This window comes from Marmota monax, unplaced genomic scaffold (assembly GCF_021218885.2).
Source record: "Marmota monax isolate L192 unplaced genomic scaffold, Marmota_monax_Labrador192_F-V1.1 WCK01_AAM20220418_F8-fsc00001, whole genome shotgun sequence".
Lineage (NCBI taxonomy): Eukaryota > Metazoa > Chordata > Mammalia > Rodentia > Sciuridae > Marmota > Marmota monax.
The window spans coordinates 11,607,924-11,632,651 of NW_026693777.1; the positions used below are offsets into that span (position 1 = coordinate 11,607,924).

General features: G+C 33.3%; 1 protein-coding gene across 3 annotated transcripts in view; it reads right to left on the bottom strand.

The window, feature by feature from the left end:
• The window catches only part of Mdga2 (MAM domain containing glycosylphosphatidylinositol anchor 2), a 790,036-nt gene that overhangs the window by 342,607 nt on the left and 422,701 nt on the right, over positions 1–24,728 (bottom strand). For all 3 annotated transcript variants that reach the window (XR_009228346.1, XR_009228345.1, XM_046461748.2), the window contains exon 3: positions 14,364–14,538. Coding sequence is in view for 1 of the 3 variants with exons in the window: in XM_046461748.2 (XP_046317704.1) it covers positions 14,364–14,538 (175 nt within the window). In the remaining 2 variants the exon portion in view is untranslated. The remainder of the gene's footprint in view (positions 1–14,363; positions 14,539–24,728) is intronic.

Genomic DNA, 24,728 nt, shown 5'->3' on the forward strand with positions numbered 1-24,728 from the left:
GTGCTAAGCATAATTAAAAATATTTATTGATTATTAAAAACAGAATAAATTAAACAATATAGAAAGACATATTTCTAAAATTATTCACGGTTCTATAGATAGGGTTTGGTTTATTGAAGGCAAAAAATTAATAAATAGTTACCATAATTCGTACATCACAGTGTTTTGCGGGGAGTCCTGGAGATTTAACCCAGGGACACTTTATCACTGGATCACATTCTTAGCCCTTTTTGTTGTTTATTTATCTATTTTTCTAGCTAGTTAGCTAACTATTTATTTTTGGATACCAGGGATTGAACTCAGAGTTTCTCAATACTGAGCCACATCCCCAGCCATATTTTAGTTAGAGGCAGGGTCTGAATTGCAAAATGCCTCACCATTTCTGAGGCTGGCTTTGAACTTGAAATCCTCCTGCCTCAGCCATTTGAGCCACCGGGATTACAGGCGGTTTTCTTTTTATCTTGAGATAGGGTCTCACTAAATTGCTTAGGGCCTCACTAAATTTCCTTGAACTTGCAATCCTCCTGCCTCAGGCTCCTGAGCCACTAAAATGACAGGCATGTGCCACCATGCTCTGCTTAATTACTCACATGTGCAGTCTCTTCCCTCTTTCTGTTCTTACTTGATCACCTGCTAACTTGCCACTCCACCCACTTCTTGAGGAACTTTCACACATCTTTCTTGCAAACCAACCCTCCACTTGATGTGATTGCTGCTACTCTGTGATTTCAATAACTGCATCAATACCATGTACACCTTCACTAGCTCCCTATTCCCTAGTACCATCTACTGAAAGGATAGTTACTGTAGATCCACCTCAGCAACTCTTACTAGATAATTTCCTGGACTTTAAGAGCACAGAAGACCTTCTATCTCTGTAACTGTAAACTGGATGGCTCCCTTTCTATTCCTCTATCCTTCCTCTCTCTTCCCCCCCCCCCCCGTATACCTACTCATCAAACTCACGAAAGCTTTAGTGCTATTTCACAAGCCTCTGCCACCAGTAAATGGCCCCACAATAAATGCCCAACTGTGAAGAATTTTCAGCCCCTAACTTAGCCCTTGTCCACAGTCTCAGCAAATGTTTTCCCTTCTATCTTATGTACACAGAAAAGATATGAATTCCTGCAACTCCCCAGCTCTTGCCTGTCGGCTTTATTCGTTTTTCTACCTCCCTCTTGCATGCATTGGGATTATAAAGTAAGAAAGCACTTTTTCTTCAAGTCACCTAAGTTGTTTTTTTTTGTTTGTTTTCTATTTCCCCCATATTCTGGCTCCTATCAAATATCCTCTCTGCTTTACATCATTCATCTTTCCTTCTATTCAGTTTAATCAGTCATGGACTTGTGACTGTGTAATGAATTATGTGAGGCCCTGTATGTGTAGTACTTGACACAATATGCAGAACACTGATGCTGTGAACTACCATCTTTTATTATTGTTAATACAACAATAATAGTATTAATAATTACAGAATTTTTTATATAATCTGAAGTTTCTTGCACTTGTATACAAATAAAATCAATATGATATATGACATTGTGCTTTCCTTTTACTCCTGAACTCTTTCTTTACGTTACCTTTATTGAGTTCTTACTGTTCTAATCTCTAGTCTCAATCTTTTGATATTTATAAGAATTGAATGACAAAATCATTATAATGGATTTAACACTTTTTGAGGTAAACAAGTACTTGGTTAATGTTAGTGAAAATAGGTTTTATGATCAGATAATACTAACTATGGATTAGATATTATCATCCTCTGATAAGGACTTAAGCAATTTGCCTCAGGTCATAAATGTAGTAAAAAGTGGAGATGGATTCTTGAAATTAGATTAATTTATTCAAATACTTTTGCTTCACAGTCCCTACTCTTGGAAGCTTTCTACTAAATTCCTGATTTGTTTAAAAAGAGCCTTTTCCTGGCATCTACCCATATAATGCTTTTAATGCTATTCATGAAGACCATTCTTTCTGCAACTCCAGCAGTCTCATATATCCCTAGCATGCTACCTGCCAGTAGCAGCTCAGAGCCCTGTCAGCCATTGAACTAGACCTATACATGCCCTAATTTCATCCTTAAACAACCCTATAAAGCATTATTATCATTATTATAATCTCCATTAACAAATCAGTAAAATTAGGTGCACAGGTTAAGAAAATGAAAATATATTGATTGCATGACTATACAAATTATGTACCTGGCAATGTGTAGATCCAGGATGGGAACCCAGAAGCTTAGATCAATGTCTATGGTCACAATTATGAGACTCAATGCCCAAGATACGCGGATAGATGGTGTATAATTTACACTGAACACATGCATACTGAATAAATCCTTTAGATGACAGAATCATCCTAACAAGAAGTTGAAAATAATGTTAAGGGAATTTTTTAAATACTAGAAAATAATTATTTTCTTTTGATTTGTGGTGTTTTTAATATGTAGAAAGAATACTCAACTGTAATGTTCAATTTGAAGCAAAAGTATTTGCCTTTATTTTCTCAATAAACTCCTATTTTTATTTATTTATTTATTTGTTTGTTTGTTTGTTTATTTATGTTTAGTGTGTTAGCAAATACACGCTATCACGGATAATGCTTAGGCCCTGCATAGGTACAGAGATGACATAGTTTATTAATCTAGTGTCTGGCACTGGTTCCCCAGAGGAGATTACTCTTTTAAAATACACTTTAAAGTATTCAGGCTGAAAGTGATCTAGGAAGCCTAGAGGGAGGTCCCAGCTAAGGCTCTCCTTGAAGAGCGATAATGCTGTTTTTCCTGAGTCGAATTTGATAGAAATCAGAAAAAAGATTTATTGCACTATTAAGGAAAGGAAGGAGAGAGAAGAATGCAGGGAATAAAGGCACCAAGAATACATGCAACATTTGAAGACATGGAAAGAACACAGGTAGCGAAGATTCCTTCAGGTCCAGGCAAAGGTGTTTGCTTTGCTGGGGTGCAAATCAACCTCCACCATACCTGGAAGCTTTCAAAAAGACCCTTGTGTGCTCATGGAGTCTTGGTAGTTGTAGAGTTTGAATAAAAAATCAAATGGCACCATGAATCATGATTGGGTCAAACAGAATCGCCTGATTCAGGGACAGAAAAAACTACCCTTTATAAAGCAGGGTAGTTTTCAGAAATACTGAAGGAGGGTTTTAGACTTGAATGGAGTATGAAAATGAAATGCCTAGTCTTGACTCAGGAAATCTTGGGCTTGGACCAAGGATCTGTGATTTTTTTAAAGATACACATTTGACCCAGTTACTTTACTCCTTGGATTATACACAAAGGACTTAAAATCAGCATACTATGGTGATGCAGCCACATCAATGTTTATAGCAGCTCAATTTACAATAGGCAAACTATGGAACCAACCCTGGTGCCCTTCAGCAGATGAATTTTTAAAGAAAATGTGGCATGCATACACACACACACACAACACACACACACACACATACATACATACTTTATTATTATTAACTATTACTCAGCTATAAAGAAGAATGAAATTATAGTATTTGCTGGTAAATGGATGGAACTAGAGAATATCATACTAAGTGAAAGAAGCCAGTTCCCAAAAAAACAAATGCAGAATTTTCTCCCTGATATGTGGATGCTGACCCATAACAAGGGATGGGAGGGAGGGGAAGTATAGAAGCTCATTGGATTAGACAAATGGGGATGAAGGGAAGAGAGAGGGGATGGGAATAGGTAACACAGTGGAATGAATTGGATATAACTTTCCTATGCTCATATATGAAACAGTATAACTCCACATCATGTAAAACTACAGAATGGCATCCTAATTGGAATGAATTGCATTCCATGTATGTATAATGTATCAAAATACACCCTACTGTCACATATATCTAAAAACAAAACAAAACAAAAACAGATACACAAGAGATTAGGATGTAAACACAGAGATTAAAAACCACAACATGGCTTCAAAGCTGGGAAAAAAGAAAAAAGCTCCTCCAGCAACATTTCCTGAGGATGTATTCTGACTGCATTATAGCAAATGAATATTTTTGAGGCCTTTAGCAATATATATATCGTTATTTGACTTGGTTATGATTGGAGATGGGGGGAATCATAGATTTTAGCTTAAAATTCATAAGCTAGTTCTAAGAATTCAAAGATGAAAAGGAAAAGCCACAGGTCCTAAGAAAAATAAAGATAAAAATTCAAATGCACATTCATAAAGAGAAAATAATCAGGTTAAATTTACTTCTAAGAATTTTACAGTAAATGACATTAGCTCCCTAAATGTATTTCTTGTCCCCTACTATAAGTTCATCACTAAGCAGATCATCTGGACATACGTCTACCAAATGACCAAAGTTAATCTCTTTTCTCTGGGAGTTTATAAGACTTATATGAAACCAAAATTTAGAGGTATGAATCACATAATTTTGGTTAATATGTACAGTTACTTGTCTACATTGACTTATATTCAACTATATATAATCCCACAGTTCCTTCTATATGATTTTGAAATCTAAAAACCTCTCAAAAGAAAATTATTCCAAAACCTATTTAGAAGCATACTTGGCATGAGTGTGGCTCTGTCAATGATAAACACTATCTAAAGTGACTGGAGCCTAGTTATAAAGTTCATTTCTCCAAATTCATGTCTGATATGACACAGGATATAGACAGAACTACTCAATATCTGTGGCTTTCATCCTAAAGTAACCTAGATCTCACTGGCAATGTTACAGGGATATTTTACATTCCCCAAAACTTTTCTAAAATCAGAAAAACTAAATCATAAAGTGGTCTCATACAATAAAAAATTATAAGGCAGGTAATCACACCAAATTTTCAAGGTATAAAATTTAGAAAGTAAGTTATAATTCCCAAGGGAGAAAATAAAGAGCTCATAGTGAGCAAGAAATCTTGAAAGCTACAAAATAAGTGAAAACTAGATATAACAGTGGAGAGTAAGATAATAATAAAATATATCTTATTTTTTTAGATGAAGAACTTTCACTGAAATAAGATGCAAACTTTTTTTTTTCTTTATTGGTAACCACAAGAGCAAACATATAAGCATAGATGCATATCAGAATAGCTTTCAACCTTTTTGGGAAACAATACAACTTTCTGTTAATAAGGTTGCTCAGGAGTTGATATTTTTACCCAAGTAACAATGTAGAAATGAATTGTACACCATTATAATTATATTTATTTTCTTGAATTCTTTAATAAATTTAATAGGAGGACTTTCTAATTAATGCCATCTTTTATGTCACTTTATTAGTATTAATTATATCACCTTTTATTTTAAAATATTTTTAAACAAATTAATCTAATTTGTAACCAAGTTCTTTTTTATGTATATTTTTTCAAATCCTCAACTCTTTATAAATTCATTTATGGTCTTTACCATAATGGATTTATAAAGAGTTGAAGATTTGAAATTTTTCTCTCACCAGAGCCCCCAGTAGTGTTCTGCAAATAGTTGGTCCTCAATTAACATTGTACACTAACAGATTCTAATTGAAAGCAGACTTCCGGGAACTTCAGTCCAAAAGTCTGAAGAAATGTCTAGGAATTTCAGAATCAGGTAGCCTGGAGGCAGTAGGAACAGTTAAATAGGTGGTTGCCATTCTGATTGTGTATCTGTGGGATGTGCAACGGGGAAAAATTTCAGTAGGTGCTCTATGGATACATCTGAAGAGATGCATTTTACCAATAGTAAATGTGGTAAATAGACAATAATCAGCTTCATAAGGATAGGCCTAACCTGATTTTAAGTGAACTTTTCTATTTGGTCTTCCGAATAAAAGCAGTAAAAAGATATGTAATGGTGGGCGTTTTTGTGGGGAGATGTGATGTGGTGGATTTATTTATTAATTTACTTGTCTTTTCTTTTTTGGAAATAGGGATCGAACTCACAGCTTCATGCATGCAAAGCAAGTGTTTTACCACTCAGCTATGTCCCAGCCCAAAATCGTGGGTTTTTTTCCCTAAGCTTTTTTATTAGAAATTCTAATATTATTTGGAAATTAGATTGGTAGTGTGTCCCACAAGTAAATAATGCTGATAAACAAGCATTTTCCATTTATAGTATATACAAAATGGAAAAATCCTGTACTGAATCTTATTAATAGAGTAATTACCACGAGAGCCACCCCTTTTAATAAGCATTGTAATTACCATATCAAACATTATTAAGACTTTCTAAATCCAGGACTGGTGCTTTGGAAGGATGGGTGAGGGTGAGAAAATTCTGCTTAATGGAATTGACTTAGGGCATTAGTTTTCTCCCAGGATTAGCCACACTTCTAGAATTCCCATCAGTCATTCTGTTCCTTTCTCTAAAAATTTCGGTCCAGAAGTCATGTTGATGGGTCCAGTGGATGGGGTAGAGGGGAGGATAACTTGTCAGCTTTAACTTCACAGTTTATAATTCTTCTAATACAGGAAAATTGTGTTTGTGGAACAAGTTGATAATATGTTATCCTAAGCTTCCACTAATTTCTCTCCTGTAAAGAGATAGTAAATAAATCTATTAAAAAAAAGGAAAGAAAGAAATGACTGCTTGATCTGAATATAATCAAATGCAACAATCCACCTAAGTGAAATTAAAGTGGGGATATATTTCAGAAATAAGAATGCTTACAAAATGTTTAATGGATATTGGAAAAGATTTGTCTCATGTGTGAACAGTGTCTGCAAACATGAAAACTTATTAAGCTAATGTCTCTGAATCTAATTTCTTTTTGAATTAGAAATAAGTTTTAATCAAATCTTAACCTTTAAAGTAGTCTGACTTCTATTACCCAGTGAGCAACACAGTCAGGGCTGGGAATAAGTGAAAGAATTAGGTGGTCATATTCTTAGAAAATTGTTTAAATGTCTTCAAGAATCTTAATGTAACAAATATATTTGAAGATAAGAATTTAAAAATTCAGAACCTTTATTTTTCTATTACTGCATAGAATATACTCTTTGTTCCTCCAAAGATGGAAGCTGAGGCTTTCAGTGAGTGGCAATTGCTCTCAGAAAGAGTGAATAAAAAAACACCAGTAATAGGATAATGCTGATTCTCATAAGTTATTCTGCAATCATGAAGTCACAGTTTCTTTATTTCATATCTCCCATAAATGGCAGATCATTAGTCATATGGTCTAACATCCCTGGCTGTAAATGTTCAACCCATCTTTCAAATTAAGATCTTGCTCCTCCCACCCATCTTAATCACTATTCCTCCAAACGCTGTTCTTTCAGTCTCCCTCCTGGGTCTTTAATCAAAATATTCATCCATTAAAGACGACCTATGGCTTTTGCCTCTATTTATTTAAACACTGCTCTGTCAAGAACTGTAAGGGGTCTGATATTTTCCCTAATTGCTGGTTACTATGTTTCCCATCACAGTTTCATGGGTGCTGGTAGAAAACAGAAGTATCCTGGGTCAGAGACAAGAGACTATATCAGTGAATTGTCAGATGTAAATTTAAACTGCATGTTTTCCATGATTATTCTTCTACTTCAGTCTTCATCAAGGCAATGTGGGTCAACCCAGATAAATGTCATGCACACAGGTTGTAATACAGCTAAGGAAATCTGAGCTTAGAAAAAATCCCATCATACTAAAGTCTTCTTAGAAAAGCTGTCTAATCTTTGCCTCTGAAGGATATAACTGTAATTATTCTTATCAAGAAACAAACTTGGGGCTGGGGTTGTGGCTCAGTGGTAGAGTGCTTACCTAGCATGTGTGAGGCACTGGATTTGATTCTCAGCACAGTATATAATAAAAAAATAAATAAAGGTCCATTGACAACTAAAAATTATTTTTAAAAAAGAAAGAAACAAACAAACCTGCCCTTTGCCCTGAAAGAAAGATGCTATCACTAACATCCTAGGCTGTTTCTTACATAAACATCCTGGAAAAGGAGAGTTCAGGACACAAGCTATTTGAAGACATGTAGAAATGCCAAGGAGCATTGTCTCTTAGATCTCATCCCTCAAACTATAATGTAAATGCTACCTCTTTCATGCTCAGAGGCCACAGTAACCTTTCATTCCTGGCATGAACTTTCTGTGACACTGGCACATTATTCACTGTTGTGTAATTTAATTTATTGTTACCCTTATTACTTAACATTTGTATTCCATTTAAATGAATTACATATTTCACATTGTCTTTTTAAATAGCTGAAATTCATTTAAGGCACTAATTATTTAGGAAATTCCTTTTTAATTTCAGAGAATTCAGTCGAGCTATATTGTGAGTAGGCACGCAAATATTTTTCGAATAAAGATAAAAATCAAAGGTATTTTTTAAAATAATTCATCCTAGAAAATATGGAAACATAATGGGGGTAATTAATCTAAAGGGTTAATCATAAAAATTTAGGAAAAAAATATTAGTTTTCAGAATCTGGCAACAATATTCCCTATATTATTGCCTAGTCTTTATTTATGAGGCAAAATCTTTTTGCTCACTTTTTTGAGAGTCAGATACTAAGGAATATCAATTCTTATGAAGAATTAAGAAAAATTAGGGTATAAATCTATAGTTCTCAGTTTTAGAGTTGACAATCTTCTGATAAAGTTTGGAATAAAATTAGGTTTTACTTCTAGAAGTTAAATAATAAGAATTTCTAAGGTAAAATCTTCAAATCTGCTTTATAAACTTAAAAAAATCAAGCTACATGTGTATACATTTTAGACAAATAACATTCTATATTATTATATAGAAAATAATTTCTAGTATTTCCAATACCCAGAGGCAACATTTTCTAACTCATCTCTTAAATAGTCATATTTGGTATTGCCTTCATATTTTCAATATTTAAATGCTATTTACAGATTTTTTTTCACAGTGTCTTACTGATTTGCTGGCAATAAACAATTTCTTATGCTAACCCTTACCCATTCTTCTTTTATTTATATCTTGTTATTTATTAGGTAAAATGCTGATGTTATCATGCTTATGCAGAATATTCTTCATAGTTGAATCTTGGACTATATTATCATTACATTTCATTTTGTATATAACATTTTCAGCCTCCTGTTAACAACTTCCATATTTTGTACACTTACTTTTGTATACACTACCATTCCATATTACTAAAATTTCCATGAAAAGTCTACAATTTCTCTCTAAAGCCCAGTAGTTGCATCTCTCTCCTGGAGACATATTTTTCTTCCAATTTCAAACTGTCCTGGTTGTTTTGTTTTGTTATATTCTTCCAAAGGCATAGAAAGAGATTTATTTAGGAAAGTAAATAAATTTAAGAGAGAATGGGGAACATATGGAGATATGCCTGTGGGGTAAAGCTAGGGATATGCATTCAAGGGAGAATGAGTGCCATCTCCAGAGGGAGACAGACAAATACCCTTGGTGTGGGGTATTAATATTGATAGAGGGAGGTTTCTAGGGACTGGACTAGTGAAGGCAGGGTACAGCTACACAATTTCTTGACACTGTTGCATAGGCTTGAGCATTGCCCTTATGTTTCAAGGGCATGAGTCAAGTGCATGGCCAAAGAAATGTTGGTAAGGAATCAGAATTGTTCCTAGGAGCTTTTGGTATCTCAATGGTTCATGGATACTTCCTTTAAGATTCAGTGTTTTTCCTCTGTTCCAAAATCTCAGCCCCTCTATCCAGAGGTTGATCCCATAATCTTAAAGGCTGGTGTTGTGTGAAGACCCATCTTCTATGGTTGCTTCAGGATGGCAGGGGGCAAAGACCTTGACTAGTCAGGGATCAGAAGTCTCATCCTGACTTTCTAAAAGAGATAGACATTGGTCTCAACTGTACGGATTGGTTGGAATTCTTGGGTTGCCATTCTCTTCAACAAGGAAGTGTTGTAATCTGCAAAATATAAACAAAGTCAATATCTCTGAAGTTCTCCATATGGGCCACCAAGAGATGTCACTGGAGAAAATAAGTATCCAAAGAAGGGTCCAAAGAGTTCCCAGAGAGAAGGGGGAACCTGACTCAGGACCAGTGGCTTTCTTCACATATGTGATGGAAAAGAATTGCATCAGTTGCCAATCAAAGGCACAAAAGATTTATTTTTATTTAGTAAAGTAGATACATATTCAAGGGAGAATGTGGGCCATCTCAAGAGACAGAGAGAGAGCTACCTTTGGGATAAAACAAGAAATATGCACTGAAGGGGAAATGTAGGTCATTTCCTTAGAGAGAGCCCTATTTTGGTTGCTTTCAAAGTCAGACATATATCTATTATCACAGTGTCCTGTTTCATTATCATCCTGGAATTATTTTATGCATTATCTCCTATTTTTAAAATTATTCTCTATCTTTTTCTGGTTTATTTACAAATTTTGGTGAAATACATCAAAAATAGTTATTCCCAATGTTTTACAATTTCATGGTGTCATGGATTAGTGTGAATTTTATTTACTGCATTGCTGTTATTATATTCCTTTACTGTGGTTTTATTATGATTTCAGGAAGAAGATGTGAAGAATGCGTGTGTTTAAAATATCAGGTTTAAGTAGTATTAAGTCTACATGTTTCTCTTCAATATACAACTGATAGTTTTTGCACTCTCAAAAGGTATTTATTACCATAAGAAAAGTTACAACTGATTAGTTTTTGATTGGAATTGGTTGTATAAATAACTATATTGATTAGACTTTAGAAAAAAATTAAACACTATGTGGTCATGAAATCTACCAAGCTATAAATATACCTTTATTAAGGTTTTATATCTCTTAAAACTCTTCAAATGCTTTTACAATTCTTGAAAAATATATGAATTAAGGCATGTGTTTAAAATAATTTCTTGGAATGTGTTTTTGAATAAAATAGCACAAAAATATACGTTTGGAAGTTACTTTATAAAAATTACATAAACTCAAACTTTTTCTACTATAAGAAATTTTTAGAAAGGTGGGAAATATTCCTAATGTTGATTTAATAAAATGATTAAAATGTAAATATCATTTTACAAATATTTAAAATATCATCTAAAAAAGTCATCTCATTTAAAATCATTCCACATGGTAGTAAGTCCCTTTTCTGACACTAAATTTCCTCATCAAAATAATGAATGGTTAACACTAACTTTTAGGTAGCTTTTAGCTCTAACATGTAGAAACTTTGGATCAGAACTCGAGATTTAATGAGACATATGCATTTCACTCTTTATAAAAATTTTCCAACAATGCTGTACTGATGGCATTACATTAATACATATTTTTTGTATTAAATAAGCATTAATACATCATGGAGCAGTTTCTAGAGCTAACCTATTGCAAGGAACTCAAGGCTAAATTCTAATATTAATTATTTTAATTTTTGTTAAATCCAAGCCATAGTTTACCTCAGTTTGGTGTTGAAAATATAATCCTTATTACAGACTTTTAAAACAATTTTATATCCTATGCCCATTCTTGTGTTCCTAGTTTTACAAATGTTGATGAAAGCTTCACATGTGGAATCAGTTTAGAAAAAGAAATAAATATGCAGGGTGCAGGTGTTGATTCTAAAGCCATGACTCCAACCTGAAAAACTGATACCATTGTTTTAGTATTTCCTAAAATAGTTCAAACAAAAGTATATAAAATAAAGTTGTCCTCTTGTTTAAAGCTTATAAAATGAATATCTGTTCAATTAAGCAGTTCAATATCAAGTCAAAATCAAAACACAGATGAATTTTAATATTATTAACCAATTTTAGACACCAAACATGCCAAAATAAAAATATAGCATTAATATGCTAGCCACATTCTTATCAATAATGATATGGAATGTTTTAAATTACTAATATTCATGTTTAGAAAATATATTTGAACCTAAAATTTCTGTTGCTTAGTCAAGATTATACTTATAGCATGTGGATTCTTTAAATAGGTCGAGTTGTCTCTACTGTAAAAGCATTTTTTCCATCCAAACATGTTTGAAAATTTACTATGTGAAGTAATTATTCAAACCTCAAACCTTCATGGACAAGAACATTTATGTAAAAAGTATGTTTATATGCCCATATTGAAAAGGTCTAACTGGAACTGAAGGTATTCGCTGTGAAATTTATGTTATAGAGATGTCACATTTATAGAGACAGTCCAAAATTTAACATATTATTCTATAGTATTGAAATTTTATACAGCTTTCTAATAAATCCTAGCCACCAAAAATGTACTGAAAATAGTACTTCAATACGGTATGCATCATAGTGACATTTCACCTAAATAACATAAACAAGTTGTTTGTCAAGTCCAGTTTGTGTGGGGAAAACCCCAAGGGAAGTCAAAAGAGAAGAAGGTAGCAGAGCTGATGCCTTCAGGCATGGCTGCATGGAGCATGATACCAGCTTTATGAGATTAGCAGGGCTGGGAAGATGGAACAGTGTTATCTTCCCAGCAATTTGTACAATATAAACTACTCAGGCACAACCCAATCTGAACAGTAAGAGATATGGAGATAGAAAGGGGTAGATATAATGCAGAATAATGTTGAAAATCTTTTTAGTAAAAAGAAAGATTATTTTCTAAGTCTCTAAAAAGTGATTTCCCCCCTTTGTATTTGATTTTTAACCCAACAATACAATTTTGTATTTATTATGAAACTTATTGTGGTAGCAATACAGTTCACAGTTCACAGGGGATGTGTTTCAGAAGTTTTTAGACTTTAGAAAGATGATATAGTACAAACACCACTTAATTATATAACACACCCAGCAGGATCTGTGCCTCTCTGATCAAACAGTTTCTTAGCTATACATGTGACTATTATACAAAGTAGGGTAAATAGGAGTATAATATCTATTTTTCTATTCAAGTCATTTCAGGTCATATTTTGCTACCAACCTAGTTCACATAAGCTTTTGCTGAAAAAAGTTACCAAAACCATCTATTCGTTTTTAGAGATTTTTTTAGATTTTAGAACTGTGTTTAAGGTATTGAGATGTGTAATTTAAAACTTCATGACCTAAAATATAATAACAATAAAAGAGAGGTATATACTCTAGAAAGTTATGTTACAGAACTATTTAATCAATTTAAATAAAATTCAGTATAATTTAAATTTATATCTGAATAATATTCCTGCAAATATATGGAGGCTAGGGACTTGGCAATGTTTGAAAGTATACAACCCTTGTACCCAGACAATAGGGAGAAAGTGATGCATGGGATGACAGTGGCTGAATTATGCCAGGTGATATCTCAGGGGCTGAAAGGTAGCACAGAGAATGGAATATGGACTTCTACCTTGGAGGGAAACAGCAACCATCCTAATGTGAAAGATGAATCGCAAGTGTTGCTCAGGTACCTACTTCCCAGTCATCTGGATAACTGAGATTCAGTATAGGGTCAGACACACAGACCCTGTAACTCCTAATTCTGTAGCCCCTACCACACATAGATAGAAAAGCAAGGGGAAAAGAAGAAAAACAGATTTTAAAAAATGAACGTTTCATGTGTTATTTATGTATGAATTACATTAAGGAAAGGAGAAAAAACTTATATTCTTTTTTTTTAAGTTGGAGATGGACATAATACCTTATCGTATTTATTTTTATGTGGTGCTGAGGATTGAACCCAGTGCCTCACATGTGTGAGGCAAGTGCTCTACCACTGAACCACAACCCAGCCCCCCGCTTATATCCTAATATTAGAGACTTAAATGCAATTTCTTATAGAAAGATAACAAACAGAGTGATAGATAAACCCATGCAAAACACCAGACTGAATGTAGACCATTGTTTAATGGGGAAGGAAGTAAGGAGACCAAGAAGACTTTAAATATATTTTCCAAGTAGGAAAACACAACTAAGAACAAATAGAAATCAGTCAAACACTTTTCAGGTGGCACAGCATTGTCCTGGGTTGGTACTGATTGCTGCGTTCAACAGGGTTTGATCAAAAACAGACTCCACACAGATTTTTGGTTCTCACAGACCCATTCAGATAACTTTGCTTACATATATGATGTGCATTAAAGAAATAACAATAGCTGTGTCCACATAAAAGCAAAGTGAATAAATACAAGTTAAAGGACATAGAGCATGAACCTTGGTTTCATAAGAATATAGAAATATAAGTATATATATATATATATATATATATATATACACAAAGAATATACATCAAATACTAAGCTACTGATGGAATTATCTGTAATATTTATTATCATCTTATCAATGTATTTCCTAACTCTTCTATAATGAATGTGTACTATTATATCATAGAAATTATGCAAATTTTTAATGAAGATTTCTTTCCTCAGAAATGTATTAAAACATCTTTCAATATCTTATACATTTACATTCTCAAATAGACCACTACTATGGTTTTTGAGAAAACCATAGAAGTTGGACAAAAGAAATCTGTGTTGGGCTTACAGTTTTCTGGGAAATGTACTTACAGTATACATCCACTCTGATTGACTTTATGGCTGGGGACCCCAAACCATTCTCTGCTTTACAGTAATATCGGCCTCCTTGGTGTCGCTGAATATTTGTAATCCTCAAAGTTTCATTGAAGACACTGGAGTCTTGGAATCTGTCAGAGGCACTTCCTGCTGTTTTGGTCCACCTGATCTGAGCAAGCATCAACAAAGATTGTTACTTTAGGTTGGTTTTCCCACAGAAAATCAGATAGCAATTACTCATTTGAGAAGTTTGTTTTCAGAGCTACCATACTACTTTTCCTACCTAATTAATGAGAAAGCTTTCTTAAATCTATATGCACAATTAAATTATAAAATTTTAAGTGTACACTTACTATTATACAATTCTTATAATTAAGACCAAAAGTCTAATCAATGTGTAGAGAAACTTAAATTATAATATAAAGGGAGTTAAATATCAGTAGCATATTAGAAATGTGAATTTCCTTCTTTTTTTGTTGAACATTTCAAAATTTCTTTCATATTTTTCAAACTTTGTTAGACACTTTTTACTTAATTGGTCTGGGAAGACTCTCATGTTTTTTTGGATATGCTTCATTATTTTATTTCAAATTTCCCATTTGATTTGGAAAGCCCAGGCATGTTATCATAATGGTTTATTTAGATTATGTGTAATTTTATATACCTAGCTGTTAAAAGAGATTTTTTTCATTAATGGCTATACTTTAACAAGCATGCAAATAATTTCTCTATTTTGATAACTAGAATTCACTTTACATAAAAAAATATTTTTCATAAAATATGTAAATTTTTTCAAGGAGCACATTTCTATTGAACTACCCAAATACTTCAAATATCTAAGAAAATTCATTATAATAATACCATTCTTTTGAACACAACTGTGTGCAAAAGACTTCATTTTTTACTAGCAATAATGACTGGCATTCAACTTAAATCTTGTGTATTTTAGTTTATAAAACTGGGTGGGGAGGTGAAGCTGCATGCTGATGTTGTATGTAAGTTGATACAAAATAGAAAGTAAAAATGATTTACATTTTGTCCCTGCTGAATAACATAATTTTACTTGTTTTTATTTTAAGGTTGAGAAATAGTATATAGAATCCTCTCGTCAAACAAATGTGATGAAACACGAAGAATGAAAGTAATATTTGAGTCTTTACAATTGAAATCTTACAGTGCCACCATTATATCTCTTTTCACAGAATGTGCATTAAAATATGTGATGAATGACAATGAAAAAGTCTTTTAAAAATTTTCCATATCATTAAAGTATAATTACAAATGTAACCAGGTTTTCATTTGTGAATGAATTGTAATTTTTATCAAGAGATTGATTAAAAGTGAGAAATATCAGACATTTACCTCAACATTTATTTGTGCATGGGATGTACAAAAAAATGTCATGATTCCTAACCAGTCAGTTTATAAAGTTATTATTTATAGGCTCCTAAAAAGAAAAGGCCTAGCAAGAATAATGTTTTGATTTTAGCAATATTTCCACTGGGAAATTTCAGGTTTTATTCTGATTTAATTTCAAATTCCACAAGTTAACAAATAAAAAATATTTAAATAAGTGACATTTTTGTTTTTCCTATAAGAGAATTTAATGATTTTTATTTAACTATTTTCTTGGTTCTATTTAACATAATAGTAGAAATTATTTTGATAAAATTATATAAGCATGGACTATATCTTATTCTAATTAGGATCCCATTTTTATGGATGCACATGATGTTGGGATTCACCATGGTGTATTCATATATGTACATAGGAAAATTATTTCAGATTCATTCCACTGTCTTTCCTTTTCCTTTCCACCCCCTTCCCTTCCTTCCATTTGTCTAATCTACTGACTATCTATTCTTACCTTCTCCCTCTTATTGAGGTTTAGCTTCCACATGTCAGTGAAAACATTCTACCTTTAGCTTTTGGGAGGTTGCCTTATTTAACTTAGCATGATATTCTCCAGTCTCATCCATTTACCAGAAAATGTCAGAAAGATATGCTTCTTAATGACTGAGAATATATATATATATCTATATCTATATATATATATATATCACATTTAACCTGTTTATATTCATAATTATAGTTTAACAGTATGGAAAACATTTAAAAGACTTTTTAAGTGTCATTAGATCACATTTTAATGTACATCCTTTGAAAAGAGATACATTGGGGGCACTGTAAGATTTCAGTTTTAAAGACTCATATTACTTTCATTCTCCAAGTTTCATCATACGTGTTTGACAAGAGAATTCTACCCACTAATTCTCAACCTTAAAATAATGTGTGTATATATACCACATTTTCTTTATCCATTTATCTGTTGAAGGACACCTAGGTTGGCTCCATAGCTTAGCCATTGTAAATTGAGCTGCTATAAACATTGATGTGGCTATGTCACTAAAGTATGTTGATTTTAAATCCTTTGGGCATAAACCAAGGAGTGGTATAACTGTGTCAATGGTTGTTCTATTCCAAGTTTTCTAAGGAGTCTCCATACTGCTTTCCATAATGATTGCACCAATTTTCAATCCCAGCAGCAATTGAAAGTGTACCTTTTTCCTCACATCCTCAGCAACATTTTTTTGTTACTTGTTTTCTTGATAATTGCCATTCTGACTGGAGTGAGATGAAATTCCAGTGTAGTTTTAATTTGCATTTCTCTAATTGCTAGAGATGTTGAACATTTTTTCATATATATGTTGACAACTTCTATTTCTTCTTCTGAGAAGTGTCTGTTCAGTGCCTTTGCCCATTTATTAATTTGATTATTTGTGGTTTCTTGGTGTTAAATTTTTTGAATACTTTGTATATACTGGAAATTAACACCCCATCTGAGGTGTAGATGGCAAAGATTTTCTCTTGTCTTCACATTCTTGATTGTTTCCTTTGCTGTGAAGAAGCTTTTTAGTTTGATTCCATCCCATTTATTGATTATTGGTTTTACTTCTTGCTAGGGAAGTCAGTTGGGCCTACATTTTCTTCTAGTATGTACAGTTTATGGGTCTAATTCCTAGGTTTTTGATGCTCTGGATTGAGTTTTGTGCAGGGTGAAAAATGAGGACTAAATTTCATTTTACTACATATGGATTTCCAGTTTTCCCAGCACCATTTGTTTAAGAGGCTATTTTTTCTCCAATGTATGTTTTGGTGCTTCTATTTAGTATGATACAGCTGTGTTTTTTTGCAAATTTGTCTTTATGTATTCTATTCTGTTCTTCTTATCTGTTTTAGTGCCAATACCATGCTGTTTCTGTTACTCTAGTAGTAGTATAATTTAAGGTCTGAAATTGTGATGCCTCCTGCTTCACTTTTCTTGCTAAGGATTATTTTGGCTATTCAGGGTTTCTAATTTTCCAGATGAATTCGTGACTTCTATTTCTTTTTTTTTTGAAGAATGTAATTGGAATTTTGATGGGAATTTTATTGACGCTGCACAATGCTTTTGGTCGTGTGGCCATTATAACAACATTGACTCTGCCTAACCAAGAACATGGAAGGTTTATAGATCTTCTAAGGTCTTCCTCAATTTCTTTCTTTAGTGTTTTGTAGTTTTCATTGTACAGGTTGTATTCCTATTTTGGTAGATTGATTCTCAAGTTTGTGTTTCGCTTTGTTTTGTTTAGGCTATCATGTATGTGATGGATTTTCCAATTTCTCTTCTGTTGATTTGACACTAAATATAAAACATAATTGATTTCTGGGTGTTAATTTTGTATTCTGCTACTTTACTGAATTCATTTATGAGTTCTAGTTTTCTGGTCGAATTCTTTGGGTCTTCTATATATAGAATCATGTCATTGGCAAATAGATGTTTTAGTTTTTCATTTACTATTTATATCCCTTTACTTTCTTACTTCTGCCTAATTGCTCTGGCCAAAGTTTCAAGGACTCTCTTGAATAGAAATGGTAAAAGTGGACATCCCTGTCTTCTTCGTTTTTTTATTTTTTTTTTATTTTTATTTTTTTTTACATTTTTAATTTTATTTTATTTTTTATTTTTTTTTAATTTTTTTATTGTTGGCTGTTCAAAACATTACATAGTTCTTGATATATCATATTTCACAATTTGATTCAAGTGGGTTATGAGCTCCCATTTTTACCCCATATACAGATTGCAGAATCACATCAGTTACACATCCATTGATTTACATATTGCCATACTAGTGTCTGTTGTATTCTGCTGCCTTTCCTATCCTCTACTATCCCCCCTCCCCTCCCCTCCCCTCCCCTCCCCTCCCCTCTTCTCTCTCTGCTCCCTCTACTGACATTCGTTTGTCCCCCTTATATTATTTTTCCCCTTCCCCTCACTTCCTCTTGTATGTACTTTTGTATAACTCTGAGGGTCTCCTTCCATTTCCATGCATTTTCCCTTCTCTCTCCCTTTCCCTCCCACCTCTTCTTCGTTTTTTTAGAGGGAATGCTTTAAGTTTTTCCCCATTTAGAAGGATGTTGGCCTTGGGTGTGTCATATATAGCTTTTACCATGTTTAGGTATGTTCCTTCTATCCCTATTTTTTCTAGTGTTTTAAGCATGAATGGATGTTGTATTCTGTCAATTTTTTTCATCTATTGAGATTATGTTGTGATTATTGTCTTTAAGTTTATTGATGTGCTGAATTACATTTATTGATTTCCTTATGTTGAACCAATCTTGCATTCCTAGGATGAAACCTATTTGATCATGATGCACTTTTTCATGTGTTGTTGTATGCGATTTAGCAGTCTTTTACTAAGAATTATTGCATTTGTGTTCATCAAAGATACTGGTCTGATATTTTCTTTCTTTGGTGTGTCTTTTTCTGGTTTTGATATTAGGGTGATACTAGCTTCATCGAAAGTGTTTGGAAGAGTTCCCTCATTTCCTATTTCATGAAATAATTTGAGGAAGAATGGTATTAGTTCTTCTTTAAAGGTCTAGTAGAACTCTGCTGAGAATCTATCTAGTCTTGGGCTTTTCTTTCTTGGTAGGCTTTTGATGGCTACCTCAATTTCTTTACTTGAAATTGCTCTATTTAAAATTTCTGTATTCTGGTTCAATTTGGTTAGGTCCTATGTTTCTAGGAATTTCTCAATGTCTTCATGATTTTCTATCTCATTCAGGTATATATTTTTAAATAGTTTCTAATTATACTCTGTATTTCAGTAGTGTTTATGGTGGTGTTTCATTTTTCATTATGAATTTTAACAATTGGAGTTTTCTCCCTTTTTTTGGTTAGCTTAGCTAAGGGATTATCAATTTTTGTTAATTCTTTTAAAGAACCAACAGTCTGATTTGTTAATTTTTAGCATTTTTTAAAATCTCAATTTCATTGATTTCAGCTCTGATTTTAATTATTTTCTATCTTCTATTGATTTCAGTTTTGATTCTGTTTTTTCCCCTTTGGACTTGAGGTATAACACTAGATTATTTATTTGATATCTTTCTATTCTTTTAATGTATGAGATCAATGCTATGAACTTTCCTCTTAGAATCATCTTCATAGTGTCCCAAAGATTTTGATATGTTGTATCCATATTCTCATTTGCTTCTAAGTATTTTTTTTTATTTTGCCCATGATTTATTCTGATATTCATTTATCATTCAATAGTGAATTAGTTTCTACTTGTTAAAGTAGTATCTATTTTTTATCTTACCATAGATTTCTAATTTCATTCCATTTTGATCTGATAGAGTACAGGGTATTAGCTCTCTTTTTGTATTTGTTAAGTGTTATTTTGTGGCTGGATATGTGGTCTATTTTAGAAATTGTTCCATGTACTGCTGAGAAGAAAGTGTATTCAGTCATTGGTGGATGAAATATTCTATATCAGTCTGTTAAGTCTAAATTATTTATTGTATTTTTTAGTTCTGTAGCTTCTTTATAAAGTTTCTGTTTAGAAGATCTATCTACTGTTAAGTCAGCCATGTTAAAGTCATCCAGTTTTATTGTGTTGTGGTCTATTGATTCTTTATATTGAGAAAAGTTTAGTTGATATATGTAGATGCTCCATTTTGGGGGGCATAAATATTTACAATTGTTATTTTTTGGTGTTTTATGCTTCCCTTAAGCAGTACAAAGTAATCTTTTTTGTTTCTTCTAATTACCTTTGGCTTGAAGTCATCATTATCTGATAATTAGAACAGAAACCCCTTGTTATGAATCCATGTGAAGAATATTTTCATATCCTTTCATATTCAGTCTGTGGATATCTTTGCCCATGAGATGAGTCTCTTGGAGACAGCATATTTTGGGGCCTTGTTTTTTAATGGATTAAATTAAATCTGCTAGCCTATGTCTTTTGATTGACAAATTTAGTCCAATTACATCCAGTGTTATTATTAAGAGATATTTATTTCCTATTATTTTATTTCTAGTTTTTAAGTTGAATTAGATTTGTTTTGCTTGACTATTCTTCTAATGAAGTTCTCCCTCTGTTCTCTGCGGGTTTTCATTTTATTCTCCAATTCTTCTTTATGAAATATTTTATTGAATATGTTTGGAAGTGCAAGCTTTCTAGTTGTTAACTCATTGTAAGTTTTGTTTATCATGCAAGTTTTTTACTTCATCTTCAATTCTGAAGCTTAATTTTACTGGATACAGTATTCTTGGTTGGCATGCATTTTCTTTCAGAGCTTAATATATACTATTCCAAGACCTCCTTCCTAGTTGTAAGGTTCTAGGTTGAAAATCAGCTGAGGGCTGGAATGGTTTACCACTAAATGTGACTAGTCATTTTCTTCTAGCAGCATTTAAAATTCTATCATTCTATGTGAAGTATTTTCATAATAATGTGACTTGGGAGTGGGTTTGCTGTAATTTTGTGAATTTGAAGTACTTATGCCTCCTATATTTAATTTTCCATTTCATTCTTAAGGTTTGGGAAATTCTGACATTATTTCATTGAAAATATTATAATATTCATTGATATTATTTAATTCTTTAATTTGTACTTCATAGCTTTCATCTATCCCTATGAATCAGATTTGGCCTTTTAATGTTACGCATTATGTCTTTAAAATTCTGATTATAGTTTCTTATTTTCTCCATGATCAACTTGATTTTCAATATCATATACTTTGTCTTCATTGCCTGAAACTCTTTCCAAGTGGTGTATTCTTTGGGTAATGTTTTCCATTAAATTTCTAATTTGGTTTATTTATTCCTTCATTTTGAGGATTTCTGATTAATTCTACTTCAGGATCTCTACTCCCTTATTAAAGTGATCTTCCACTTCTTATATTCTCTCTCTGATATCACTCCTTGCATCATCTTGTACCTCATACATAAGTTTAGCATGCACTTTCTAAATTAGTTTTCTGGCATGTCCTCTACTGTGGTATCAATGCAGTCTATTGTTGAGGCATTCTGTGTTGTTTGGGGTGGATTGTTTCATTGCTTTTTCATATTATTTGTGTGTCTATTCACCTATCCAAATACATCAGAAGCAGCAGAGTTTCTACCCCATTAACTTCTAGTGTCCCTTTTCACAGACTAGGGGGAACCAAATAATAGTAATAACCTATCTAACAATAAACTAAGTTCTTGGTTCCTATTATGGCATTTATAATGTTAATTGGAACCAAATAGTAGTAACAACCTGTATAACAATAAAGTTCTTGTTCCCATTATGACATCTACAGAGCTAATAAGGATAATTAACAGAATTGGTAGGACTAGCAATTTCCATCAGTAAGAACAGTAAAGGATCAATATTATGTCTGGCATAAAATCAGATAATAGGTGGGATATTTGACTTCCACAGTATTACTGCTACAGCATTAGTGATAGAGGCTGGCATTGTACAGAACAATTAGTGCTAAGAGATGTAAAGAATACAGAGGAAAAAAGAAGAGATAGGTGGGCAGAAAGGGATTTGCAATTTTGATAGGTGAATGTGGGTCATGCAAAAGCTGTATATGATGTGACAGTTATGGGGGGAGGAGAAAAGATAGAAATAATGAATTAAAAGAAGAGTGAAAGAGAGAACAATAGAATTTGTTGTTAGGAAAAAAAGGGGGGGGAAGGGTAAAAAGTGGAACAGGACAGTGAAGAAACAAAACAAAGCCAAAATATAATAATCAAAAACACTACCTCTCAAAAGAAAGGAAAAATAACTACCTTGAAAAAATGGAGGAAATGAGAAAACAGAAACAAATATGTATAAATATATATGTGCCTGTGAATCTTTCAGCACACACAGAGAAAAATAATCTTGAAATTCAGGAGTCATTTTCACTGCAATGGATAAAAATAGCTAATGAGAATATGTGTTTGCCGTGTCCAACTCTTTCCTTCCGTTTCTTCTTGAGATATGTACTGGCTACAAGAGTAGAGGCCATGAGCTGTCAAACTTTTCTTTTCTTTCTTTTTCTTTTTTTTTTTTTTTGGTTGCTCACCAAGATGCCAGCTGGAGTTCAAAAATTTCTCTGCTTCCCTTCTTGGTGGTAAGATGAAGTTGGGATAGGAAATAGTGTCAGCTCCACACCAGGGTGAAGCTGCAGCTTGGTTCTGTGAGATAAGTTCCTGTAGGTGGCAGTCTTGGGGGCAGGGCTTAGGTTTAATGAGGCCTCACGTGATTTATTTGAGTGGCTAGTTATCTGAAGATATTAAATCAATATACCTCAAAGCCCCTCAGTTATCAATCTAAGCTAGGACACTGTACCAGGGATCTCCCGAGAGTCTCTCCAGGGATCCACTCATGAGATGCGGCAGCTAGTCCCTCACTTCTTCTACCGCTCATGGATACCACCCTTCTTGGCCTCCTGTGGTCCACCCCCAAGCATAGTCACATCCACCTGTTCAGTTTCCAGGAGGCTCTGGGTTGGGGTTGGTTTCTGAGTGCAGATATACCCCTCCCCCCTCCCGCCCCTATTCAGACACCCAACCTGCTGCAGCTGGTCCTATTAATCCCCTAGAAGCAAAAGGGTGAGAAAGCCAGATTCTCTGCAGGCTCCCCAACTTGTAGGCAAAATATTATCCATGCCCAATTTTCTCCATATTTTGGCAAGCTCAGTCTAGGTCACATGGGTGGTATCTGCCTACCCTGTATATGGGAGCCAGCCCTTTTTCCCAGGTCCGAGTTTTGGTTCCTGTATCTGCTAGATGGCACAGTGTTGTTAGCTTATGATGGCTTCTGCCTCCACTTTCCCACAGACCATTTTTAAATAGGTGGCATCTTTCATGTGTCAACTTATGTGCTCCACAGCCTCTGGATCAGCCTCGGGCAGGCTGCTCCTTTGATCTCAAGATTTTACACACTAAGACTGTCCTTCCTGTTTCTTGACCTTTTCCTTCCTTTTGTGCTAATTCTGCTGCTCCTACTAGCAGCTCAGCTTAATTTTTGTCCCTTTTCCTTGTTTAATATACCCCAAATTTCTAAGTCTCTAAGGCACTCTTGCTGTCTAGTATTGAGTTTTAATGAAGTGCCCTTGTCTCCCACCTTGCTGAGAAGCAGTATCCCCCTTGCTTGAATCCCAGGCGAAATCACTGATTCCCTCTAGTCTACCATCTTTCCACCCCTTAATGCTCTTTAAGCAAACAGATATCTAACATGCCATCTAAGAAATAGCTAAATTTTAATGAAAATATCATGCCTTCTTTGTATATTACAATGTAATCCTAAAGTTGATTGGAAAAATTTCAGAATACAAAAGTAAATTCAGGATAAAAATAGTTATGGAAGTAGACTAGCTTTCTGATAAAATTTATCTTATATATTTGCAACAGAATGCAGAAAAATGAGCATACTGCCTGTTTAATAGTATATCATGAAAAACAATGTAAATATCAAATAATGGAGGGGAGGTTAAAATTGATGAGTCCTAAAACTGAACTAAATTAGTCATTTAAGAAATTGAAATACAAAGTGTATCACTATGTTAAAAATTAACAGAAGAGGGCTGAGGTTGTGGCTCAGTGGTAGAGCACTTGCCTCACATGTGTGAGGCACTGAATTTGATTCTAAGCACCACATATAAATAAGTGAATAAAATCAAGGTCCATCAACAACTAAAAATATATTTTTAAAAATTAACAGAAGAGAATATTATCACTCATATAAAAGATCATATGTTTATACACATATTGATAATATGTTCATTACAATCACACAAGGAGATACATAAAATTTAATAGAAACACTATGAATGGTGCTGGGAGTAAGAAGAGTAAAAGTGTTTTCCTTTTTGAAAATTTTATTTGAAATCCTACTTGCATTTAATTTATTTTACCCTGAAAAAATATTGGGTTTATTGTAAATAAGTTCATAAAATGAAGTAGAATTCTGTAATGAAACACAGGACATAAAATTTTGGGTAGGAGTGGAATACAAAGGAGAGCTAAAATTAATGTCAGGGGGAAGGAAGAAGAGG